Source organism: Stenella coeruleoalba, assembly GCF_951394435.1.
Source record: "Stenella coeruleoalba genome assembly, chromosome: X".
Classification (NCBI taxonomy): domain Eukaryota; kingdom Metazoa; phylum Chordata; class Mammalia; order Artiodactyla; family Delphinidae; genus Stenella; species Stenella coeruleoalba.
In genome coordinates this window covers 120,403,046-120,425,687 of record NC_137152.1, presented here as the reverse complement: position 1 = coordinate 120,425,687, position 22,642 = coordinate 120,403,046, and the positions used below count along the sequence as shown (strand labels likewise).

The window sequence follows — 22,642 nt, the reverse complement described above, 5'->3', positions numbered from 1 at the left end:
TCAAAATTCTTCCAGCTTTTGTCTATTACTCGATTCCGAAGTTGCTTCCACAGTTTTAGGTATTTATTTAGGGATTTCCTATTGCTGTTGTAATAAATTACAAGAACGTGCTGGCTTAAAACAGCACAAATTGATTATCTTATAGTTGTAGAGGTGAGAACTATGATTTGGGTTTCACTGGGCTACAGTGAAGTTATGGGCAGGGCTGTCTTCCTTTTGGAAGCTCTAGCCTGTTTCCTCGCCTTTGCCTGCAGTTTTGCCTTGTTGGATACCTCCTCCATCTGCAAAGCCAACAGAATAGCAACCTCAGATTTCTCTCTCACTCTCACCCCTGCTTCCATCATCACGTCTCCTTCCTTGACTCTCCTGCTGGTCTCGTTCTCTTACTAGTATTCCTGTGATCACACTGGGCCTGCCTAGATGATCCAGAACAGTCTCCCCATCTCAAGGTGCTTAGCTTACTCACATCTGCCACGTCCCTTTTCCCACATAAGGCGACATATCCACAGGTTGGGATTGTTGGCAGAATTCCATTCTGTGCAGCTACAGAACTCATGGCCACTTGCTTCTTCAAGGTCAGCAAAAGAATGAGAGTCTGCTACCTCTAATGTTAGCTCAGGGAAGGCCTCCAGCCCTCTTTTCAAGGACTCACTTGATTATGTCCAAATCACCCAGAATATTCTGCCTTTTGAGTAATTCAGTCATACGGATTGGGCATCCTAATTGTATCTGCAAAATCCCTTCACCTCTGCCATGTCGTAACCTGGTCATGGAAGTAGCTCAGTCCCTCCCACACTCCGCAGGCTGGTATTATACATGGTGTGTACGCCAGGGGGCGGGAGTCTCGACAGCTATCTTCGAGTAGCGAAGGATCTAATGACTTCTCATAGCGTTTAGTGCTCCTTACTTCCTTGGTTCAGGCAAAGGGCCTGGAGGTTTATTCACCATTGCATTTGTATCACAGTGCAAATGTCAACCCTGTAAAAAGGGCAAAGGGCACTTGAGGATGATTACGAAAATAGTTATGACCTGACAGACCCCTGGGGTCCATGGAACACTCTTTGTGAACTACTGACTGAGAAGATGCCCTTACATATTTATGTGGCGTCAGTGTGTTTTCGTTCGAATCCGTGATCTCGTCCATGTTAATGTGCAGTGAACATGTATTTGTGGAGCTGGGGCGAGCGGGAGGATGGTTTTATATGTCTTCTGTTGTATTGAGCCATACCTTTACAGTTTCACTTCTCTAGACAGTTGTATAAATTAGTTCAACCTTTTCAGAGGGCGATTTGATAAAATCTTTGAGCAGTTCTGCTTCAAAGCATTTTCCGTCTGGGTACAGAGTTATGCACACGTGCAGAGGTACATTTGAAATGGTGTTTGCAGCTTTCTTGCGTTTCGTATCAGCCAAAAATTAAAACACTCTTAAATAACACCGTTGAATACATAAATTCTAAACCATTCATAGTCTGCAGCCATTTCAAAGAATAAGGTAGATCTCTGGAACTGGCATGAGAAAAGCAAGTTACAGAACAGGATATATATAGTACGAATTAATTTCTATCAAATTTAAGTGTATGTGAACACAGACACGCACGCAGAAAGACACGGACATGCAGAGAGACATATGGGCAGAGAGAGACACAGAAAGAGAGACATGCACAGAGAGACACACAGAGAGATGCGAACGGAGACACGGACACACACACACACAGACGGGGAGAGAGACACAGGGAAAGAAAGACAGGGAGACACAGACACGGAGAGAGACATGCAAGAGAGAGAGACACAGAGAGAGGGGCACACACACACACAGAGACATGGAGAGAGAGCGAGACAGACACATGCAGATCTGAAAAGATTGAGAGTGGCTACCTGTGGGGATAGATTTGGCTGTCTTTTATATTTTCTTTCTTAGGATTCTACACCATTGGATTCATTTTTCTACTGAGCATATATTAACGTTTATAATAAGCCAGCAGTGTAGCTGGCCTGGGCCCAGGCATTCTGGCTTCACCCCAAGGGCCTCTTCCTCTGTGTGTGTGGCTCTTAGAAGTGTTTGCCCAGGAAGGTGGTGATGACCTGAAGGTGAGCGTAGGGTCAGCCCGTGCACCTGGCCGTAGAGGCGCCGGCACGGGCCTCCTCATCCGCAGGTCTGCTGGGCAGTTTCCTAGTCCATGGAAGATTCGCTCCAGTGATCTAGAAAGCTGAAAAGGGGACTGGTCTTTAAGAGGTAGGCACAGTGTGATAACAGAAACATAGTGACCCGGGCCCTCTCGAAGCGCGTATGTTGTATCTTCACTTCAAAGAGGAAAAGAGCTGTGCTGTTTGCTCTGTAAAGATATTCTCTCTGGAAGATTTTCAGTGTTGTATGAACCATTGGGATCAGGAAAGAATCGGCTTCATTTGTCTGGAAAACGTCCTTGTACGTGCCGCCTCCCTTCTCGATGTTCTTCCTGCTGCTCTTTTCCCCTAAGGTGAGGTCTACACGATTCGCTCCTTAGTTTTCAAGGTCGACAATAGACATTTGTGCACCCCTGAAGACCAGCTATTTACGTGTCAGACTTTTTTTTTTCCCTATGAGAAATGACTACGATGCTCAAATCAATCATTAACTATTTTCGGATTGACATTTTCTTCAGAGCTAACTGTAAAATTCACATCAATGTGTAAGAAATACTCCAGAGAGATCCCATCACACTGTACCAGTTCCCCAATGGTAACACCTGAAAAATTATAGTACAGTGTCACAACCAGGATCTTGACGTTGATATAATCTAGTGATCTTATTCAGATGTTCCGTTTTACTTGTACTCGTGTCTGTGTGTGTGTCTTCACGTCTGTGCAGTTTTGTCACCTGTGTAGGTTCATACATCCACCATGGTAGTCCAGACAGAGAACAGTTCCATGATCACAAAGACCCTCGTGCTGTGCTTTATAAAAACAACTATCTCCCTTCTGCTGTGCCCACCCCCATTTCCTGTCCCTAAGCACTAATCTTTTCTCCATCTATAGAATTTGGCAATTTAGAAAATGTTATGTAAATGGAATCATGTAGTAGGTAATGTTTGGGGATTGGCTTTTTTTCACTCAGCATAATTCCCTTGAGGTCCATCCAAGGCATTGCATGTATCAATAGTTTGTTGCTTTTCCTTGCTGAATAGTATTCCATGATGTAGATGTACTATAGTTTATTTATGAAGATCATCTGGGTTGTTTCCAGTTTTGGGCTCTAGGTTTTTGTATGAACATGAGTTTTCATTTCTCTGGGATAAATGCCCAGGTGGGTAATTGCTGGGTTCTATGGTAGTCATAGGGTTCGTTTTTTAAGAATATTGCCAACCTGTGTCCCAGACTAGCTGTACCATTTTATATTCCCACCAGCAATAAATGAGTGATCCACTTTCTCTGCATCCTTGTCAGCACTTAGTGTTATCACTATTTTTTTTAGTCATTCTGATTGGTGTGTAGTGATACCTCATTGTGGTTTTAGTTTGCATTTCCCTGATTGCATGTGCTTATTGGCCATTCATGTAAACCCGTCAGTGAAATGCCTCTTCATGTCTTTCGCCCATTTTAATCGGATTGTTTGATTTTGCTGTTCAATTTTGAGAGCTCTTCATATATTCTAGACACTAGTCCTTAGATGGGTATGTGTTTTGCAAATATTTTCTTTTACTCTATAGCTTGTCTTTTCATCTTCTTAATAGAGTCTTTCACAAAAGGAAATTTTTAATTTTGATGACGTCTGATTTATCCATTTTTTTCTTTTGTGGATCATGGTTTTATGGTCAAGTCTATGAACTCTTCCCCAAGCCCTTAGTCCTGAAGATTTTTCTCATATCATTCCTTCTGAAAGTTCTATAGATGTACACTTAAGACCCAAAAAAGTCATCAGTTTTGAGTTAGGGTTTGTATGAGGTGTGTGAGGATTAGATCAAGGTTCATTATTTTTGCCTATAGATGCCTAGTTGCTCCAGCACCTTTTGTCGGAAAGGCTGTCCTGCTTCCATTGAGTGGCTTTTGCGCCTTTAACAGAAATCTCTTGAGCATATTTGGGCAGGTCTTTCTAGGTAGTTCATTCTGTTGTACTGTTCTATGTGTCTACCCTTCTGCCACTGTCTTGATTACTGTAACCATAAAGTAAGCCTTAATACTGGGTAGGCTGATTTCCCCCCCACTTTATTCTTCTTTCTCAAGGTTGTTTTAGCTATTCTAGGGCCTGTGCTTTTCTATACAAGTTTTAGAATAAGTTTATTTATGTCTACAGAAAGCTGGCTGGGATTTTGATAGGACTTGTGTTAAATATGTAGATGAATTTGGGAAGAGTTGATGTCTTTAAGGGAGTCTTCAAATCCATGAACACAGTATGTCTCTCCATTTATTTATGTCTTCTTTGATTTCGCTCATAAGCATATTGTAATTCTCAGCCTGCAGGTCCTGTACATGTTTTTCAAGTGTACAGCTAAGTATTTCATTTTCTCTGGAACAATTTTAAATGGTTATGTGTTTTAATTTTAGATTCCGTATGTTCATTGCTATCATATGATTGATTTTGATATTTGTTGCTCCTGTATCGTTAGACCTTGCTGAAGTCACTTACTGATTCTAGGAAGCGTTTTTTGTAGGTTCCTTGGAGTTTTCTACATAGATGATCATGTCATCAGCAAATAGGGATGGGTTTATTTCTTCCTTCCCAATCTGTATGTCTTTTATTTCTCATTGCAATGTTGAACCTCCCATGCTATGTTAAATAAGAGTGGTGAGAACAGTGTCCTTGGCCTGTTCCTGATCTTCAGGAGAGAGTGTTCAGTCTTTCACCATTAAGTCTGACAAGAGCTATGGGTGTTTTCTAGATGCTCTCTATGAAGTTGAGGTACTTCCCTGTATTCCTAATTTGCTGAATTTTTTTCATAAATGGGCATTGGATTTTCCACGTTGATAAGATTACAGGCAGACCTCGTTTTATTGCGCTTCACTTTATTGCACTTTGCAGATATTGCGTTTTTACAAATTGAAGTTTTGTGGTGACCCTGCATTGAGCCAGTCTATCAGTGCCATTTTTCCAACCGCATTTGCTGACTTCGTGTCTCTGTGTCACGTGTTGGTAATTCAAAACTATTTGAAACTTTTTCATTATTATTATATTTGCTGCGGTCTGTGATAAGTGATCGTTGATGTTCCTGTTGCAAAAAGATTACTACTCCCTGAAGGCTCAGATTATGGATAGCATTTTTTAGTAATAAAATATTTTTTAATTAAGGTACATACATTTTTGGGGGGGCATAATGCTGTTGCACTTTAATAGACTACAGTATAGTGTAAACATAATTTTTTTTTTTTTTTTTTTGGTGGCACGCGGGCCTCTCACTGCTGTGGCCTCTCCCGTTGTGGAGCACAGGCTCCGGACGCGCAGGCTCAGCAGCCATGGCTCATGGGCCCAGCCGCTCCACGGCATGTGGGATCTTCCCGGACCAGGGCACAAACCCGCGTCCCCTGCATTGGCAGGCGGACTCTCAACCACTGTGCCACCAGGGAAGCCCGTAAACATAATTTTATGTGCACTGGGAAACCAAAAAAAAAAAATCATGTGACTTGCTTTATTAATATTCGCTTTATTGCAGTGGTCTGGAACCATCCCCACAGTATCTCCGAGGTATGCCTGTATATGAGTTTTTTCTTCTTTAGGCCACTGATATCGTAGGGCACATTGTTTTTCAAATGTTGATCCAGCCTTGCATAACCAGAACAAGTCCCGTTTGTTCATGATGTATAATTCTTTCTATACATTCTGTTTAGTTTGCTAATATCTTGTTGAGGATTTTATATATTAGTTCAGGAGAGAGATTGGGCTGTAGTTTTTTCTTAATACAGTCTTCTTCTGTGTTTATTATCAGGTTAATGCTGGCCTCATAAAATAAGTTGGGAAATATCCCTCCTCCCTATTTTCTGGAAGAGGTTTTATAAAATTGGTGTTAATTCCTCTTTAAATGCTTGGTAAAATTTACCAGTGAAACCATCAAAAAGCCTGGAAATTTCTTTTTTTAGGAGCTTTTAAATTAAAAATTCTGTTTCATTAATGGTTATAGAAATATTCAGATTGTGTTTTCATCTAGGTTGAATTATTTTTTTATTGTGGTAAACATACTAACATAGAATTTACCATTTTAACCTTTTCTTTTTTTTTTTGCGGTACGCGGGCCTCTCACTGTTGTGGCCTCTCCCGTTGCGGAGCACAGGCTCCGGACGCGCAGGCTCAGCGGCCATGGCTCACGGGCCCAGCCGCTCCGCAGCATGTGGGATCCTCCCGGACCGGGGCACGAACCCGCGTCCCCTGCATCAGCAGGCGGACCCTCAACCACTGCGCCACCAGGGAAGCCCCAATTTTAACCATTTTAAATGTACAGTTCATTGGCATTAAGTACATTCCCAGTGTTGGACAACCATCACCACTATCCATTTCCAGAACTTTCTCCTCATCCCAAACAGAAACTCTGTAGCCAGTAAACAGTAACTCCTCATTTTCCTCTACCCTGAACCCCTGCTAACCTCTGTTCTACTTTCTGTCTCTAAGAATTTTCCTGAAATAAGTGGAATCATACAAAATATGTCCTTTTATGTCTGGCTTATTTCACTTAGCGTAATGTTTTCCAAGTTTGTCCATGTTGTTGCATGTATCAGAATTTCATTCCTTTATAAGGCTGAGTAATATTCCATTGTGTGTATATACCATATTTTATCTGTTTATAAATTGACAGACGTTTGAGTTGTTTCTACCCTTTGTCTGTTGTGAATAGTGCTGTATTGAACATTGTGCAGGTATCCGTTTGAGTCCCTGCCTTCAGTCCTTTTGGGCTTATACCTAGAGGTGGAATCGAAGGATCAGGTAGTAATTCTACGTTTACATTTTTGAGTAATCACCAAAGTGTTCTCCACAGCAGCTGCACCATTTTATACATTCCCACCAGCAACATACCAGGGTTCCAATTTCTCCACATCCTCACCAACATTTGTTATTTTTCATTTTTCTTTTGATAATAGCCATCCTAATGAGTGTGAAGTGGTATCTCCTTGTGGATTTGATTTATATTTCCCTAATGACCAACACTTTGAGCATTTTTCATGTGCTTATTGACCATTTGTATATCTTCTTTGAAGATATGTCTATTCAAGTTCTTTGCCCATCTTTAAATCTCATTTTTTAAATTGTTGTAGGAGTCCTTTATATAGTCTGGATTTTAATCTCTTACTGGATATATGATTTATGAATATATTCTCTCATTCTGGGATTGTTTTTTGATTCTCTTGATAGTGTCCTTTGCACAAAAGGCTTTACTTTTGATGAGGGCCAATTTATCTATTATTCCTTTTGTTGCCTATGCTTTTGGTGTCATATCCAAGAAGTCATTACCAAATCCAATATCATGAAGATTTTCCCCTATGTTTTTTCCTAAGAGTTTTATAGTTTGAGCTCTTATGTTTAGGACTTTGATCCATTTTGAATTAATTTTTATATATGGTGTAAGGTAAGGGTCCAACTTCATTCTTTGGCATGTGGATATTCAGTTTCTTGGTACCCTTGTCAAGAACATATTGACCATAGAGTTATGTCTGGGCTTTCTGTTCTGTTCTGTTAGTCTATATGTCTGTTCTTATGCCAGTACCACACTGTTTTGATTGCTGTAGCTTTGTAGTAAGTTTTGAAATCAGGAAAGTGAGTTCTTCTTTTTCAAGATTCTTTTGTCTATTTGGGGTCTCTTGAGACTCCATATGAATTTTAGGATGGGGTTTTCTAAGTCTGCCCAAAAAACTGTTTTGGATTTTGGTAGAGATTGCACTGAATCTGTAGATCACTTTGGGTAGTATTGTCATCTTAACAATATTAGTCTTATGTTACGTGAACATGGGATTGAGTTGAGTTGTGATAGTTTGTGGATTTCAAGGAATTGGTCCATTTCTTCTAAGTTGTCAAATACATAAAGTTGTTCATAGCGTTTTCTTATTATCCTTTTAATAGTGCAGAATCTATAATGATATCTGCTGTTTCATTCCTTATATTAGTATTTTGGGGTTTTTTTCTTCAATTATATTTGTTAGTAAGGCTAGAGGTGTATCAATTTTACTGACTTTTTCAAAGAACAAGCCGTTTGGTTGATCTATTTTACTTTTCTATTTTCAATTTCATTGATTTCCGCTCTTACATTATTTCCTTCTGTCTGCTTGCTTTGGGTTTGTTTTTCTAGTATCTAGCTCGTCATTTTCTAGTATCTTGGGTTAGGAACTTGGATTATTGATTTGAGACCTTTCTTTGTTTCTAATTTAAGCATTTAGTGCTATAAACTTCCCTCTCAGCATTACTTTAGTTACATCTCCCATATTTTGATATGCTGTATTTTCATTTTCATTAGGGCTATTTATTCTTAAAATTTCATTTTGAGACTTTCTCATTGACCGTTGTTTTATTTAGAAGTGTGTTGTTTATTTCCAAGTGTTTAGAGATTTTCTTGTTTTCTCTTACTTGTTTTTGGTTTGGTTGTTTCTAGTTTGATTCCATTATAGTCAGAGATACCACTCTCTATCACTTCCATACTTTTAAATTTGTTGAGGTTTGTTTCTGGTTCAGGGTGTGATCTGTTGGTGAATATTCCATGGGTGCTTAAACAGTTACTTACTCTGCTGCGATTGGGTAGTGTCCATTATGCCAGTTGCATCCTGTTAGTTGACTGTGTTGTTTAGTTCTTCTATGTCCTTGCTGGTTTTCATTCTAGTAGTTCTGTCAGTTGCTGAGAGTAGAGTATTTGGATTTGTTTATTTCTTTTCTCAGCTCTGTGAATTTTAGCTTCATGTGTTTTGAGACTCTTGTTTGGTGCTTACACACTTACGATTGTTGTGTTCCTGGTGGATTGGTCCTTTATCATTATGTGACATCCCCCTTTATTGCTAGTGAGAACTGGCAGGTCATGTCTTACTGTGTTTTTAACACTCTTTCCAGAAGACTCAGACTTATAATTCTTTGATCCATAGACAACCCCAGGCTCTATCCAAAAAAGATAGGTAATGCATTGTAAATTACCTGGGCAGTTTGAGGATTACGTTATTGATCTGTAAAAGTCATTGAGGTTTTTTCCCCCACAAACATTGCTGCTTCTATTCTAAGTGCTTCCTGTATACAGCACTGTCTATGCCTTTCCCTTCCCTTAAATTTCCTGTCCCTCTGCTACCTCCAATTATAGGAACAGTTATGGGAGTCTTGAAGTTCAAGAAAAACTACTGGAAAACTCCTGTGTGGCATGCTACGTAATTGATGTGCAAGAAGTCCACAATTTTAAAGGAATATGGTTGAGCGGAAAGACCTAGTATTAACAGCAGTAACCACACTTATATACAATATTTTGTTGGTGTTGTAACCACTTTCAGCTGATGAGACACTCCCATACTCTACTGGGAACATAGCGTCACTTCATCCCTGGGCAGTATTACCTGTGATTACGGTGCCGGGTTGAGAGTGGTGACGGCCAAGGCTTGGAGCTCTCGGGTTGTGCTCCAGCTCTGGGACCCCCTGAAGCATGTGGTCATCTCCTGTAGATCTGGGCTCAAGTCCCAGCTCCACTAATCACCAGATCAAATGTGGGATCATGTCCGCCTCACCACCCATCCTGTGAAGAAAAGCAAGCAGAACTCGTCTCCTGTAAACCCTCTTGCATCTCTTTGTCATCCTCAAGGTGGTTCTTCAGAGGCATCAGAGGGACCTCAGGACCAGGACAGGAGTGCTGTGCGCATGCTGTGACTTCCCTGAGCCGTGCAGGGGCTGCTGTGTGTGTTACTAATTGTGCTCCCCTTGCTGTCCCCCTTCCCCCTTTTAGAGAGATGGGACCGTGTCACCACCACAACCAGGAGACCGGGAGCGACCAGAGCTCCAGCAAAGCCTGCAGGTAACACGGCTGTTCTGAGGAGGGCACTAAGGAGGGACCCCGTGGAGCTCCCTGGGGCCATGTCCAAATGAGCTGCCTGTAATTTAACCAACTGGCTTTGTCTTTTACGTTTTAGGGCCCCCTGACGAAAAAGACTTTGACCTGGCCGATGCCTTGGATGATCGAAATGATCAAGATCATGGCCACAGGAAGCCGAGTGCAGGAGGAGGAGGTAAGTCACAGCTGGTTGAAGGCACAGGCCAGTGCTGTAGCTCCCGGGTCAGGGTGTAGCTCATTAACTACAGCAGCGCACAGAGCCACTCCTGGCCTGGCAGAGCTGGGGCGCTTCAAGGCCCAGGAGAACCCTACCACAGTGGTTCTCAAGCGTTTTGGTCTCAGGACTCCCCAAATTATGGAGGATCTCTATTGCGGTGTGGGTCACGTCTATCGATATTTATCATCTTTGAATCTAAAACTGGAGAAAAATTAAAATGAACAACAGCAAATACACACATGTTAATAACATAAATAGCAGATTTCATGAGAAATAACTATGGCAAGATAAAGACAATTTAGTGAGAAAAGTGGTATCATTGTACATTTTTTGCAAATTTCTATGTCTATCTTAGTAGGAAAGCTAGGGGACTTCCCTGGCGGTCCAGTGGTTAAGACGCCGCACTTCCTGGTTGGGGAACTAAGATCCCGCCTGCTGTGGTGCGGCCAAAAAAGAAGAGCTAGACTCTCACATCTCCATCTCCTTCTGGGCTCAAGTTGTGATATGTTGTTACAGTTGATGTATATGAAGGAGATCTGGCCTTATAAGAGATACGCCATTGAAAGGGGAAGAATATTTTAATAGACTTTTCAGATCATTGATTCACATCATTTTTCTTTGGTAAGACACCCAAACTCAACCACTGGTTGTTTCTTATAGGTTAAGTGCACCGTAGAATGTGAAACCATATCAGTGAATTTTCCATCGTTGATTTCATTAAACTCCCCAGGGATCCTCATGTACTTTTTTTTTTTTTTGCTGTACGTGGGCCTCTCACTGTTGTGGCCTCTCCCATTGCGGAGCACAGGCTCCAGACACGCAGGCTCAGCGGCCAGGGCCCAGCCGCTCCGCGGCATGTGGGATCTTCCCGGACCGGGGCACGAACCCACGTCCCCTGCACCAGCAGGCGGACTCTCAACCACTGCGCCACCAGGGAAGCCCCCTCATGTACTTTTTAGTGGAACTTTACCCATTCATGGTTTTGTGCATTATGCATTGCTCATTTGGAAAATATTGATGTTCTTAAGTCTTTTGACCTTCCAAATAATGCCATATTTCATTATGCAGTGCCCCCAATTCACATCTGTTAATATCACCACCATCTCATTAGAAAAAGTCTTTAAGTATTGGCAAGTTGTTAAGCTCGCAGTGGTAGATATACATTTTTCAAAATTCTCTTTTCTGTTTGAAATATTATCACTGGCAACAAGTACTGCCAGTGGTTTTCTTTAAAGTGACAGCCCCATTTCATTCATTTTCAAGAAAACACCTTCCAAATACTCAAGCTGCCATACCACAGTTAGCCCATCATTCTTTCTTTCTAGTAAAAGTAGTCTTTCATGACAGAAAGCAGCTGATAAAAGCCGAATTGAAACAGTCACACATGTGCTTTTCTGAGTCAACTATAGGACTTTGGAGTGGAACAGAAATGCCGTAAGCACGCTTCCCACTTCATCACAGAATATTAAAAGATGTGTACTGAACGGTTGAGCTATAATAAAATTAATTTTTCGGTTTCCTTGTATTAGTTTTCTGTTACCACCATAACAAATGATCACAAGCTGTTTCTTTGGGTGAGGAGTTCAGGAACAGCTCAGCTGAGTTTTTCTCTTCAGAACCTCATACACCTTCAGTCACAGTGTCATCCAGGTCTGCAGTCTCAGCTGAGGTTGGGTTGTCTTCCAAGCTCGTGTGCTCGTTGGCAGAGAACCGTTTCCTTGCAGTTCTAGAACAAGTGGCTGCTTCCTTCTTTAAGACCACCAGGAGAAAAAACAGAGACTAGACGGAAGGGAGAGAAGGGGGGAGGGGGAGGGGAGGGGGGAGTAGAGAAGAGCAGGGAGGGGGAGAGGAAGGCTAAGTCTATTGCTTCTAGTGTTTGAGCTCAGGAGGGCCTCAACCCTGTTTTAAAGGGCTCACTTGATTAATTTCAGGCTCACCCAGGAAAATCTGCCTTTTGATTAATGCCAAGTCAAACTGATGTGGTAACTTAATTACGTCTGCAAAGTCCGTTCACCTCGGCATGTAATATAACCTAATCACGGGTTGATAGCCATCCCATGCATGGTTCCACTCGCGCCCAGTCATGGCATACTGGGGTGTGTACACTGATGGGAAGGGATCTTGGGGGCCCCTTTAGAGTTTTGCCTACGCATTCATCAAGGGTCCTCTTAAGTGGCGGTCACTTTCTGGGGATGTTGGACAACATTAAGTAACAAATTTCTTGTCTCTGAGAAATGTTTTTGGCATTGAGATGTGTGTTTTGTTTTCTCCAGGTTTTTCAGACAAGGATCTTGAAGACATAGTAGGGGGCGGTGAATACAAACCTGACAGGGGTAAAGGTAGGAGCACTGATTTGTCCAAATGCCTTATTCTTGTTAAAGACGGGATTATACAGCAACCAGGTTGATTGGAGGTGTTCTTACTCAGACTCTGGGAAATCAAAGGTAGTTAGTTCCTAGACATCCCTGCTTGCAGTTTGGGGTTGACTTGGAATGATACAGAGACTGTGCAGCTCAAGGGGGCATTTATGAGCCAGTTTGGAAAAGCCACACATTTTCCCTGATGTTCCTTAAGCCAAGTTGCTGCATGGGTTAATGTGTCCACACTAGCAGAAGCTGTTTGCCAAGGCAGCACCAGTTACAGTAACTGAAGGTCACAGGACTCATTGGGAACAGCCTTCGCAACCTGGGGAGCCTGTCACTCTTGGGATGGGGGGAGCAAAACTCATCATGACAAGAGCTTTTTTAAGACACCCGTAGCAAGTCAGATATCTTTTAAAATCTTTTCATTTTGCAGTAGTTTGAGTCACAAGAAGTTGTAAAAATAAACAAATTGTTTAGGAAAATTCCTGTGTACCCTTCACCCAGCTTCCCCTGATATCTTGACAAAACTATAGTTACATTGTCAAAACCAGGAAGCTGACAGTTGTTCAATATTGTTATTAAGTGCATGCACTTGTGTGTGTGTGTGTGTGTGTGTCTGTACACATGGACACATGCACTCATGGGTCTGGGTCGATGAAATTGTATCAGATGTGTCAGCCCTTCATAGTCACACCCTCCCCCAAGGCAGGTAGTTTTAGTTCCCCCGCAAATCACCCAAAGACTTAAACCTTTTGTCTTAATATGTTGGCAAGATCTGATCCTAGTATGGAGACAATGTTAGCCAGACTTGATGTGGCAAAATAAGTTAGGGTTGTAATTTGTGGTTGGTACTTGTGGTTGTAACCTGTTCTGATGGTATGTTGTGATTATAACTTGTAGTTCTGGTGGTAAGTTTTTATGATTGTAACTATTGTGATGGTAACCTGTTGTGATGCTAAGTTGTGGGTATAGCATTTTTTGGTGATTCCCTGTTGTGGTTGTGATTTGTGGTTGTGAGTGTAACAGCAAGTTCCGAGTGTAACATGTGATTGTTTCCAGTGTCAGCCTGCTGTACTCCCCACAGTCTAGGCTGTGGCACTAGCATCTGCTTCTTTCTTGTAGGAATTGTGTGCCTTTCGTATGGGAACAGTGTGGTTCTGATTAAAGGATACTGTAGTCGAATCTGTCCTTCAAACCACCTTTCCAAACAGTGTCATTTTGAGTAAAAAGCTCCAAAAACCTCTAAATGAAACTCACAGGTGTCAGGAGAACATGGAACATTTAAAGGGCAAACCCAGCAAATTAGCCAATTACTCCCGGGTGACAAATGGTATTTCCAGATGGTGAGAAGAGAGGGGTTTCCTTATTAAAAGTACCTGTTTTAACAAGGAAGAAGTGCTAGGAAATTCATTAATTAGGCTCAGATTTGAATTTCTCTTGTAAAGAATAATCAATTGTTAGCATAAGATATACTCTGTCATTATAGGTGTCAGTAAAAGAAAGTAGAGAGTCCCGGCAAAAAATACGAGTGTGAAACTGAACCTTAGGTTATGATAAGCACACGATGAAGTTCTCAGACAGTCTCTCTATGCAAACGTGCTAATGCCAAGTATGAAGAAGAAACACCACATTGAAATAAATGACGATCTTCAGCATAAAAACAGTCCTAATTAATGCATTTTCTAACTGTGGGTTTTAGGCACACAGACTCAGCTATAGTTTTGGAGTGTATTTCTGAGATAGTATGTTATCTGTTGTATATTTTTTCTCAAGAACACATTTCTAATGGCCCTGTAGGTGCCCCGTATTTTGTCTGTAGGTAGTAGCGACTGTCTCTCATCAACAGGTCCCGTCAGCCTCCTCCATTCCCTAGCATTTTCACTGACTGAGAAGCTCGAGCCAGTCAGTTTCATCTCGTCATTGCCCCCTCTGTGGTCTACACCTTAGTGTATGCAAGCCTTTCCTCCCATTCCCCCGGAGTTGCTATTTGGTCCCCAGTCATCTCTTGGTGGTCACAGCCCTCTGTCTCATGTGACCTCTGCAGCATTTCACTTTGATGACCACCTCCTCCTTCACGTTCTTTCCTCCTGGGCCCTACCTGGCACTCTCCCACTTTCTTGTTCTCATTCACTTCTTCTTCCTGAACACTGTTGCCTGGTGGGTCTCTTTCCTCGAGCGTCCAGTGGTATGTCATTCTCTTCCCCACTGAAAGGGGAGGGTATTAGAAACCAAGATCTGGGTGTTGAGTGCATTCATTAGTGGGATGTTGCTACTTCTAAACCCTTTAAGTGGGCACAACTAGGAAACACATGGATGTATTTTATTAATAAACCGTGTGTATATATGTATCTATAATTATTTCTGTATCTATTCATCAGCATCTGTGTTAACCTAAGCACGAGTTCATACTTAAGCCTTCTGGCAGTAGGTTACAGTTGGAGACATATTTTAGCATTCCTTTCTTGCTGACCTTTAACTTCTCTCTCTGAGAGTGAGAAACCTACCATCCATCAACTGTTTGCTTACTTGCTCAATTCTGGTATTATACGTGTATAGCGCAATCGTAATTGTTAACCCATACCCCTGTGAGACGCAGCTTTACCAACTACAGTCCAGTGTTTGTTTTTCTTCTTTTGTCTTTACCTTACAGTTTCAGTGCAGTTCTGACATGCGTTTATAATGCAGATGCATTCGTTTGTCACAGTCCACATTCCATCCTGGGATCCCCCACCAACCTGGTTGGTGTTTTGCTTGCATACATTAAAGGTCACGCCTTGTGATGCACATTCGTATGGGATTTTACAAATGCATATAGTCATGTGTCCACCAGCCAAGTACCATACAGAACAGTCTGTCACCATAAAAGTTCTTCTGTATACCCCTTGGTACTCAGCCACTCTCTGTTTCCTCAACCCTAATCCATTTTCTCTTCGTGCAACCACTAATCTGTTTATCATCTCCATAGCTTTTGCCTTTTGCAGAATGTCATATGGTTAGAATCATACAGTATGTAGCCTTTCCAGACTGGCTTCTTTCACTTAGCAATGTGCATTAAAGGTTCCTATATGTTTATTCATGGCTTGGTAAGTCATTTCTTTATAATATTTCATTGTCTAGATGTACCACATTCACCTATTGAAGGACATCTCGGTTGCATTTAGCTTTTGGTGATATAAATATATAAAGCTGCTATAAATATTTACATACAGGTTTTTGTACAGGCGTAAGTTTTCAATCCACATGGCTAAATACCTAGGTGTATAATTTCTGGGTCATATGGTAAATCTATGTTTAGCTTTGCAGTACACTTCCCAGCTGTCTTCTGAAGTGGCTGTACCATTATACTGGGTTGGCCAAAAAGTTCGTTTGGGAAACCCGACCTCTTACATCTTATGGGAATAGTCGAACGAACTTTTTGGCCAACCCAATACTTTTCCATGAGTAATGAATGAGAGTTCCAGTTGCTCTACATGCTTATCAGCAATTGATATTGTCAGGGTTTAAACAAATTTTTTTTGAAGTATATTTGATTTACAATGTTGTATTAATTTCTGCTGTATAGCAAAGTAACTCAGCTATATATATATATATATATATATATATATATATATATATATATATATATATATGTACTTTTCCATTATGGTTTATCTCAGGATATTGAATATAGTTCCCCATGCTACAACAGTAAGACCTTGTTGCTTATCCATCCTATATATACTAGTTTGCATCTGCTAATCTCCAACTCCCAATCCTTCCCTCCCTCCCTCCTCCCTTGGCAACCACAAATCTATTCTCTGTGTCTGTGAGTCTGTTTCGTGGATATGTTCATTTGTGTCATATTTTAAATTCCACATGTAAGTGTTATCATATGGTATTTTTCTTTCTCTGTCTGACTTACTTTGCTTAGTATGATAGTCTCTAGGTCCATCCATGTAGCTGCAGATGGCATTATTTCATTCCTTTTTTCATGGCTGAGTAATACTCCATGGTATATATGTACCACAACTTCTTTATCCATTCATCTTTCAGTGAACACTTAGGTTGCTTCCAAGTCTTGGCTTTTGTAAATAGTGCTGCAGTGAACATTGGGGTGCATGTATCTTTTTGAATTGTAGTTTTGTCTGTATATACGCCCAGGAGTGGGATTACTGGATCATATAGTTCTATTTTTAGTTTTCTGAGGAACCTCCATACTGTTTTCCATAGTGGCTGCACCAATTTACATTCCCACCAGCAGTGTAAGAGGGTTCTGTCAGGGTATGTTTTTTGTTTTTTTTTTCATTTTAGGCATTCTAATACTTGTGTAGGGGTATCTAATTGTTTTTTCATTGTATTTTCCTAATGGGAAGTGATGTTGAGCATCTTTTTATATTCTTATTTTATACTGTTCTTTGAAGTCTGTTCAGATTTTTTGCCCATGTGAAAAATTCAGTTTGCTTTTATTAGTCCTATTTTTAACCTGGATACAAATCCTTTTTCAGGTATATGATTTTAAAAATATTTTTCCCAGTCTGTGGCTTGTCTCTTCCTTTTCTTCATAGTGTTGTTTACCAAATAATAAAATTAATTTTTTTATAAAGTTCGATTTATCAATTTTTTTTCTTTTACGGATCATGCTTTGGTGTTTTAAGAACTAAGTTCATGAAGATGTTTTCTTATGTCCTCTTCTAAGAGTTTTATTGGTTTTGCTTTTACATTTATGCCTTTGTTCCATCTTTTAGTTCATCTGTGTGTGGTGGGAAATAGGAGTCCAACTTTATCCTTTTGCGTGTGGATATCCAATCGTCCTGGCACCACTGGTTGACAAGATTTTCCTTTCCCTACTAAACTGTCTTGGCTCCTATGGAAAATCAATTGACCATAGATGTAAGAGTTTGTTTCTGGACTCTCAATTCTGCTCCATTGCTGTCCGTAGCTGGCCTTCAGCCAATACCAGTACTGTCTCTGCTGGGCACGTCCTCAGCTTCGGGGCAACCAAGGCTACGTGGAGAGTGTATCAAACCCCCTATGGTTGTCTCACGTCTCTGTTAAATCCCTGGCTAGTTGACCGGTTAGCTTGCTCAGGCTAAAGGAGCTGCTGGCTCTCCAAGTCATGTGGGTCCCGTTTGGCAGCTGTAGTACCGTTGCTGATTTCCATGGCCTGTCCACCTCTCCCCAGTTAAACTAGCTGCTGAAAGACCTGGGAGAAGGGGAAATGAGAGCAACCCTGGGGGAAAAGGCCTCAGATTCCAGGTGTTCTCACAGGAACTAAATCTGTTTCCTGAAATGGCTGTCTTTGATTGTCCAGGGTTATAGTTGCTGTTTGAGAAGAGGATTCGTTGACCTCCTCAACCCCTCATGCCAGACATCCTCTCTGCTAGTATCTTTGGAATTTGGAATATTCCTTCTCTTTGCCTCCCCTCAAGCCCAGGCCCATATCACCTACCCTTGGGTCATTACCTTAATCTCTTAACTGGTCTCCTGGTTCCAGCCTGTCCTCCATGCAGCTGCCAGAGAGAATCACCAGGAACACGATCTTGTCAGTCCTCTGTTTAACACTATTGTGTAATAATGAAAAGACAAACAGCCCAATTAAAAAACGAGCCTAGGGCTTCCCTGGTGGCGCACTGGTTGAGAGTCCGCCTGCCGATTCAGGGGACACGGGTTCGTGCCCTGGTCCGGGAAGATCCCACATGCCGCGGAGCGGCTGGGCCCGTGAGCCATGGCCGCTGAGCCTGCGCGTCCGGAGCCTGTGCTCCGCAACGGGAGAGGCCACAACAGTGAGAGGCCCGCGTACCACAAAAAAACAAAAACCAAAACCAAAACAAACAAACAAACAAAAAACGAGCCGAAGAGACACTTCATAAAAGAAGTTATATGAAGATGCTCAAAATCTTTATTGGGGAAATGCGAATGAAAACCATGATGAGTTATCACAACACAGCCACCAGAATGGCTAAAATCGGAAAGACTGACAGATACTGAATGTTAGTGCGTAAGTGGAGCAACTGGAATGCTCGTACGTTGTTGGCGTGAATGTAAAGTTTCTTATAAAACTGAACATAGACCTCCCCAGTAACCCAGCAATTTCACTTATTTTTAAGAAAAATGAGAGCTTATGTCCAAAAAAGACTTATAACAGAATTCTAAAAACGACTTTATTTATAATAGCAAAACAACAACAAAAGAAACTGTAAACAGCCTAATTATCAATATATATTCATACAGTGGAATGACTTACTGATACACAGAATAACATGAATAAATGTCAAAAGTACTATGCGGAGTGAAAGAAGCCAGTGAAAAAAACAGTACATGCTATATGAGCCCAGTCATGTGAAGTTCTAATATTTGTAAAACTAATTTCTAATGTTACAAATGAGATCCACGGCTGCTGTGGATTGGGGGGAGAATGCAAATTAATTGGACAGGGACATGAGAGAACTTTCTGGACTGATGTTAATTCTGTATCTCAGTGGGGGTATGGGTTTCACAGGTGTATGCATCTGCGAAAACGTACAAAATGGTACATGTAAGGTTAGTATTTTATTATACGTAAATTTTACCTTAAAAAAGGAATCACAAGCAAACATGGAATTCTAGGTTATAATATGTGTATGGGCGAAGCATACAGATGTCTGAGACTTACTTTGAAATGCATCACAAAAATAAGATTGGATGGATAGAGGGATGGATGGACATATGATAAAGTGAATAATGTAAACTGTTAATTATAGAATCCAGATGGTGGGTATATGAGTGTTCACTGTACAGTGTTTTCAACTTTTTTGAATGTTTGAACTTTTTCTTAATTGTTGGGAAAAAATTTTTAAGCCAAAACAACAACAAATCTCTTGAGTGGCTCCCTAATGCCTATAAGATAAGTTCAAGCCCCTTATCCTGCTGACATATCTTTCTGCCCTAGACCGTCAACTTCATTTCGCCTCCAAACATGTGAACGAGCTGGTCCATGCCTATCTTTGTGCCTTCACATGCTGGTCCTCTGTTTAAATGCCTTTCTTCCACCAGATGAATTCCCACTCATGTCTAGCAAATGCTCAGCCACTGATCCCTTAAGGGACACCTCAAAGATCCCCTCCTCTCTGGAGGCCCCTCCCCTCTGTGGCCCTGTGGCACAGCGCCCATCTCGTGCCTTTGGTTCTCGTAGAACTTCTGTCATCCTGCTGGTACAGCATAGCCCCTGTCATTACTGAGTCACAGCGAGTCATGTGTAGCTTTTTCACTCCTGCTGTATTGGGCTTCTGAAGGCAGGCACCTTTTTCCTTGTGTATCCCTGACACCCCCAATAAAAGTTTCCTGAAGTGAAGGGGACCAGGATGGACCAAACACCTGGCTTTGCTCTCTACCCTCCCGCCCACGCTTTCCCACGAAGAGTGACACATTTGATTGGCTAGGCTGACGACCCTCTGGGCCACATGAGTGATGGCATCGTGGCATGAAATGCTTTCTTTTGGACCCCAAAGGGAACGATGAGGGAGGCTGTGCCCCTCATGTAACTGGTGGGTAAGTGTGCACTCTTACGGGAGGTGAACTCTATAAATCTGATCTGTGAACCCAGCTCTCCCCGAGGTGGTTTTGTGAGGGGGGGGGCGGGCGGAGCGGAGAAGTACTCGGAAGCCCTGTTCATGAAGTGAACGCCTTACCTGATCTTCCTCTGGCTCCTGGTGTCTGTCCTCAGTTGGGAAAGAGCGTGGAGGGGAGCAGGGATGTCATTAGCAGAAAATACTGCACCATTGTTTTTAGTCAAAAAAGAAAATTTCATATTAGAACCAGATTGAGCACTCTTCACTCCCAGATGGTAGTTTTTAAGGCCAAAGCATGCAGTTCTTAAAACCAGAGGCAAGAGTCAAAACCCACACCTCTAAAGAGATGTAGACGTTCCCCTCCAGGTGTGTGAAGGTGTCCCCACGTGTGAAGCGGGAGCCCATCACCTTTACTTCCCAGGGTTAAATGAGAAGCTGTTTTTGGCTGTAGCTTCCAGTGTTCTTTCCCTCCAGCTGCAGCCTTCTGGTGCCCAGGAGCCTGCATCTTGGATTGCCTTCCAGGGCTTTGCACAGACAGCTTCCTCTGCTCTCCCCTCTTGTCTCGCAGGTGCCTGGACAGACTCAGCAGACTGCTTCCTGCCTTTGAATTTTCATTCCACTTGTTTCTCTTCTAATACCACACATGGGAAGCCTTGCTGAGGCCTCTGCTTGCTCCCCACCTGGAACCTCCAGTCTTCTAGAGTCTTCCAGGCCCCCAGGGTTCCTTACTGAGTTTAATTTTTTTTATTGTAGTAAGATATACATAACATTTACATTTTAATCATCGAAAGTGTACAGCCGCCACCACCATCCATCTCCAGAACCTTCCCAAAGGGAAACTGTACCTATTAAACAGTTATGCCCCAGTCTCCCCTCCCCGCAGCCCCTAGTAGCCACTAGTCTACCTTCTGCCTCTGTGAATTTCACTACTCTAGGTACCTCATTTAAGTGGAATCGTATAGCATTGCTTCTTTTACTTGGCATGTATTCAAGGTTCATCCCCGTTATAGCACGGCTCAGTACTTCATTTCCTCTTACGGCTGAATAATACTCCCTCGTGTAGATATACCACGTTGTGTTTATCTACTTTCCCTCCCGAGTCTAAAGAAATCGTTCCTCTTCCATTTTGACTGTATTTACAGTCACTGTCTCGAAATATCTGGGCGCTGTCATGGTCCCTTCCAAGCCATTAAGTTGATCTCATGCAACAGGGAATTGGGTCTCGATGGGAACATAATCATGGCAAAAGAGCTTAAGTGGAAGGGCTTACCCCAGCAACATTGCCTTCTATTGGGAGCTGAAAAAAGTTAGGGACTTGCCGCCAGACAGCCCTTTCTATGTCTCTCTATGGACCCATTTCTGTTTTTTTTTTTTCAGCTTTCATAACATGAAGAAATAGGATGTTTCAGATGTGAAGAACAGCTCTCTGGTTCTAGTGTTCTAGAATGTGAAAAAACCCACACGCTCCCTCAGAGCCCCTGCCCCCAACACACGTGCACGTACACACACACACGCGCATGCACGCACGCACGAGGGCAGCGTGAACACAGGGCTTTTCTCTGAGATAACTTCTGGTGTCTTGGGAGCTTGCCATAGGTAGGTGGGGTGTACAGCTCAGTGTTGGGTTGGGGCACCTGTCACGTTATCTAGAGGGTAGGGTGACCGTTCTCTTCCCTGAGGTGGGGGATGGAGGAGATGGGCTTTGGAGACTTTCAGGGAGCCATGTTCTGGCTGACTCTTTTCAGTTCGATTTGACTTTGTAACCATGGGTCATTTGAAGCAAGTGTTTGTCCCTCTTTGTTTATTCATTTTTCAGTTTTTTAAAATTTTACTTTGCATTCCTGCTGCCACTTTTTTAATGTGAAGATAATTTTTAAAATCTCAAACTCCTAGCTGTGGCTGCTGGAAGTCTAGCATACTTACAAAGGTCCTGAAACACTTGAACGTCCCCCCTCGGCCGTTCTAGCTGTTATCTACCACTGTCACGTGGCTCTCCATGCCCATGGCAAGTCAGACGTGTCAGGCACTGGCTGTGAGCCTGGAATTGCACAGTTGTCAGTGAGGGACACGTCAACGCATTGCATCCCTGTCTGACAGGCATGCGGCTGTTGTGACTCAAGATTGATACGTATCAGTGTGTGCGTTGTTGTCTTTTATGTTGGAAGATGCTGAGGTAACATTTCTGTTGACAACAGGGTAATGCCTCCTGTTCTACAGTGTTCTCTGTAGCTACAGTGGTCACTATAGCTATAGGAGCCCTTGTAGTTATGGTGGGCACTATAGCTATGGGGTCCCTTGAGCCATGGTGGCAGTCCCTACAGCTATGGCAGTCACTATCGCTATGACAGTGGTCCCTAGAGCTCTGGCATTCCATAACTATCTACATGTATAGGTGTCTATACTCAAAGCAAATTGTAATCTGAGATATGCTGTACCGGGGAATTTCTAGTACAATAGAAGGCGACTCTAGACTCTTTGGTATGTAGTTGTGATGTATAATTGTGAACTCAGAAGGCAGGTGAGGATACAAAACATATTGTCCATGAAAATGAAGGTCCTGCCAGTGAC

At 42.2% G+C, this 22,642-nt stretch overlaps 1 protein-coding gene across 2 annotated transcripts in view; it reads left to right on the top strand.

Moving 5' to 3' along the window:
* Positions 1–22,642, top strand: part of CD99L2 (CD99 molecule like 2) — a 110,798-nt gene that overhangs the window by 76,423 nt on the left and 11,733 nt on the right. For both annotated transcript variants that reach the window (XM_079910477.1, XM_079910476.1), the window contains exons 5-7: positions 9,864–9,932; positions 10,048–10,143; positions 12,459–12,524. In XM_079910477.1, coding sequence (XP_079766603.1) covers positions 9,864–9,932; positions 10,048–10,143; positions 12,459–12,524 — 231 coding nt within the window. The remainder of the gene's footprint in view (positions 1–9,863; positions 9,933–10,047; positions 10,144–12,458; positions 12,525–22,642) is intronic.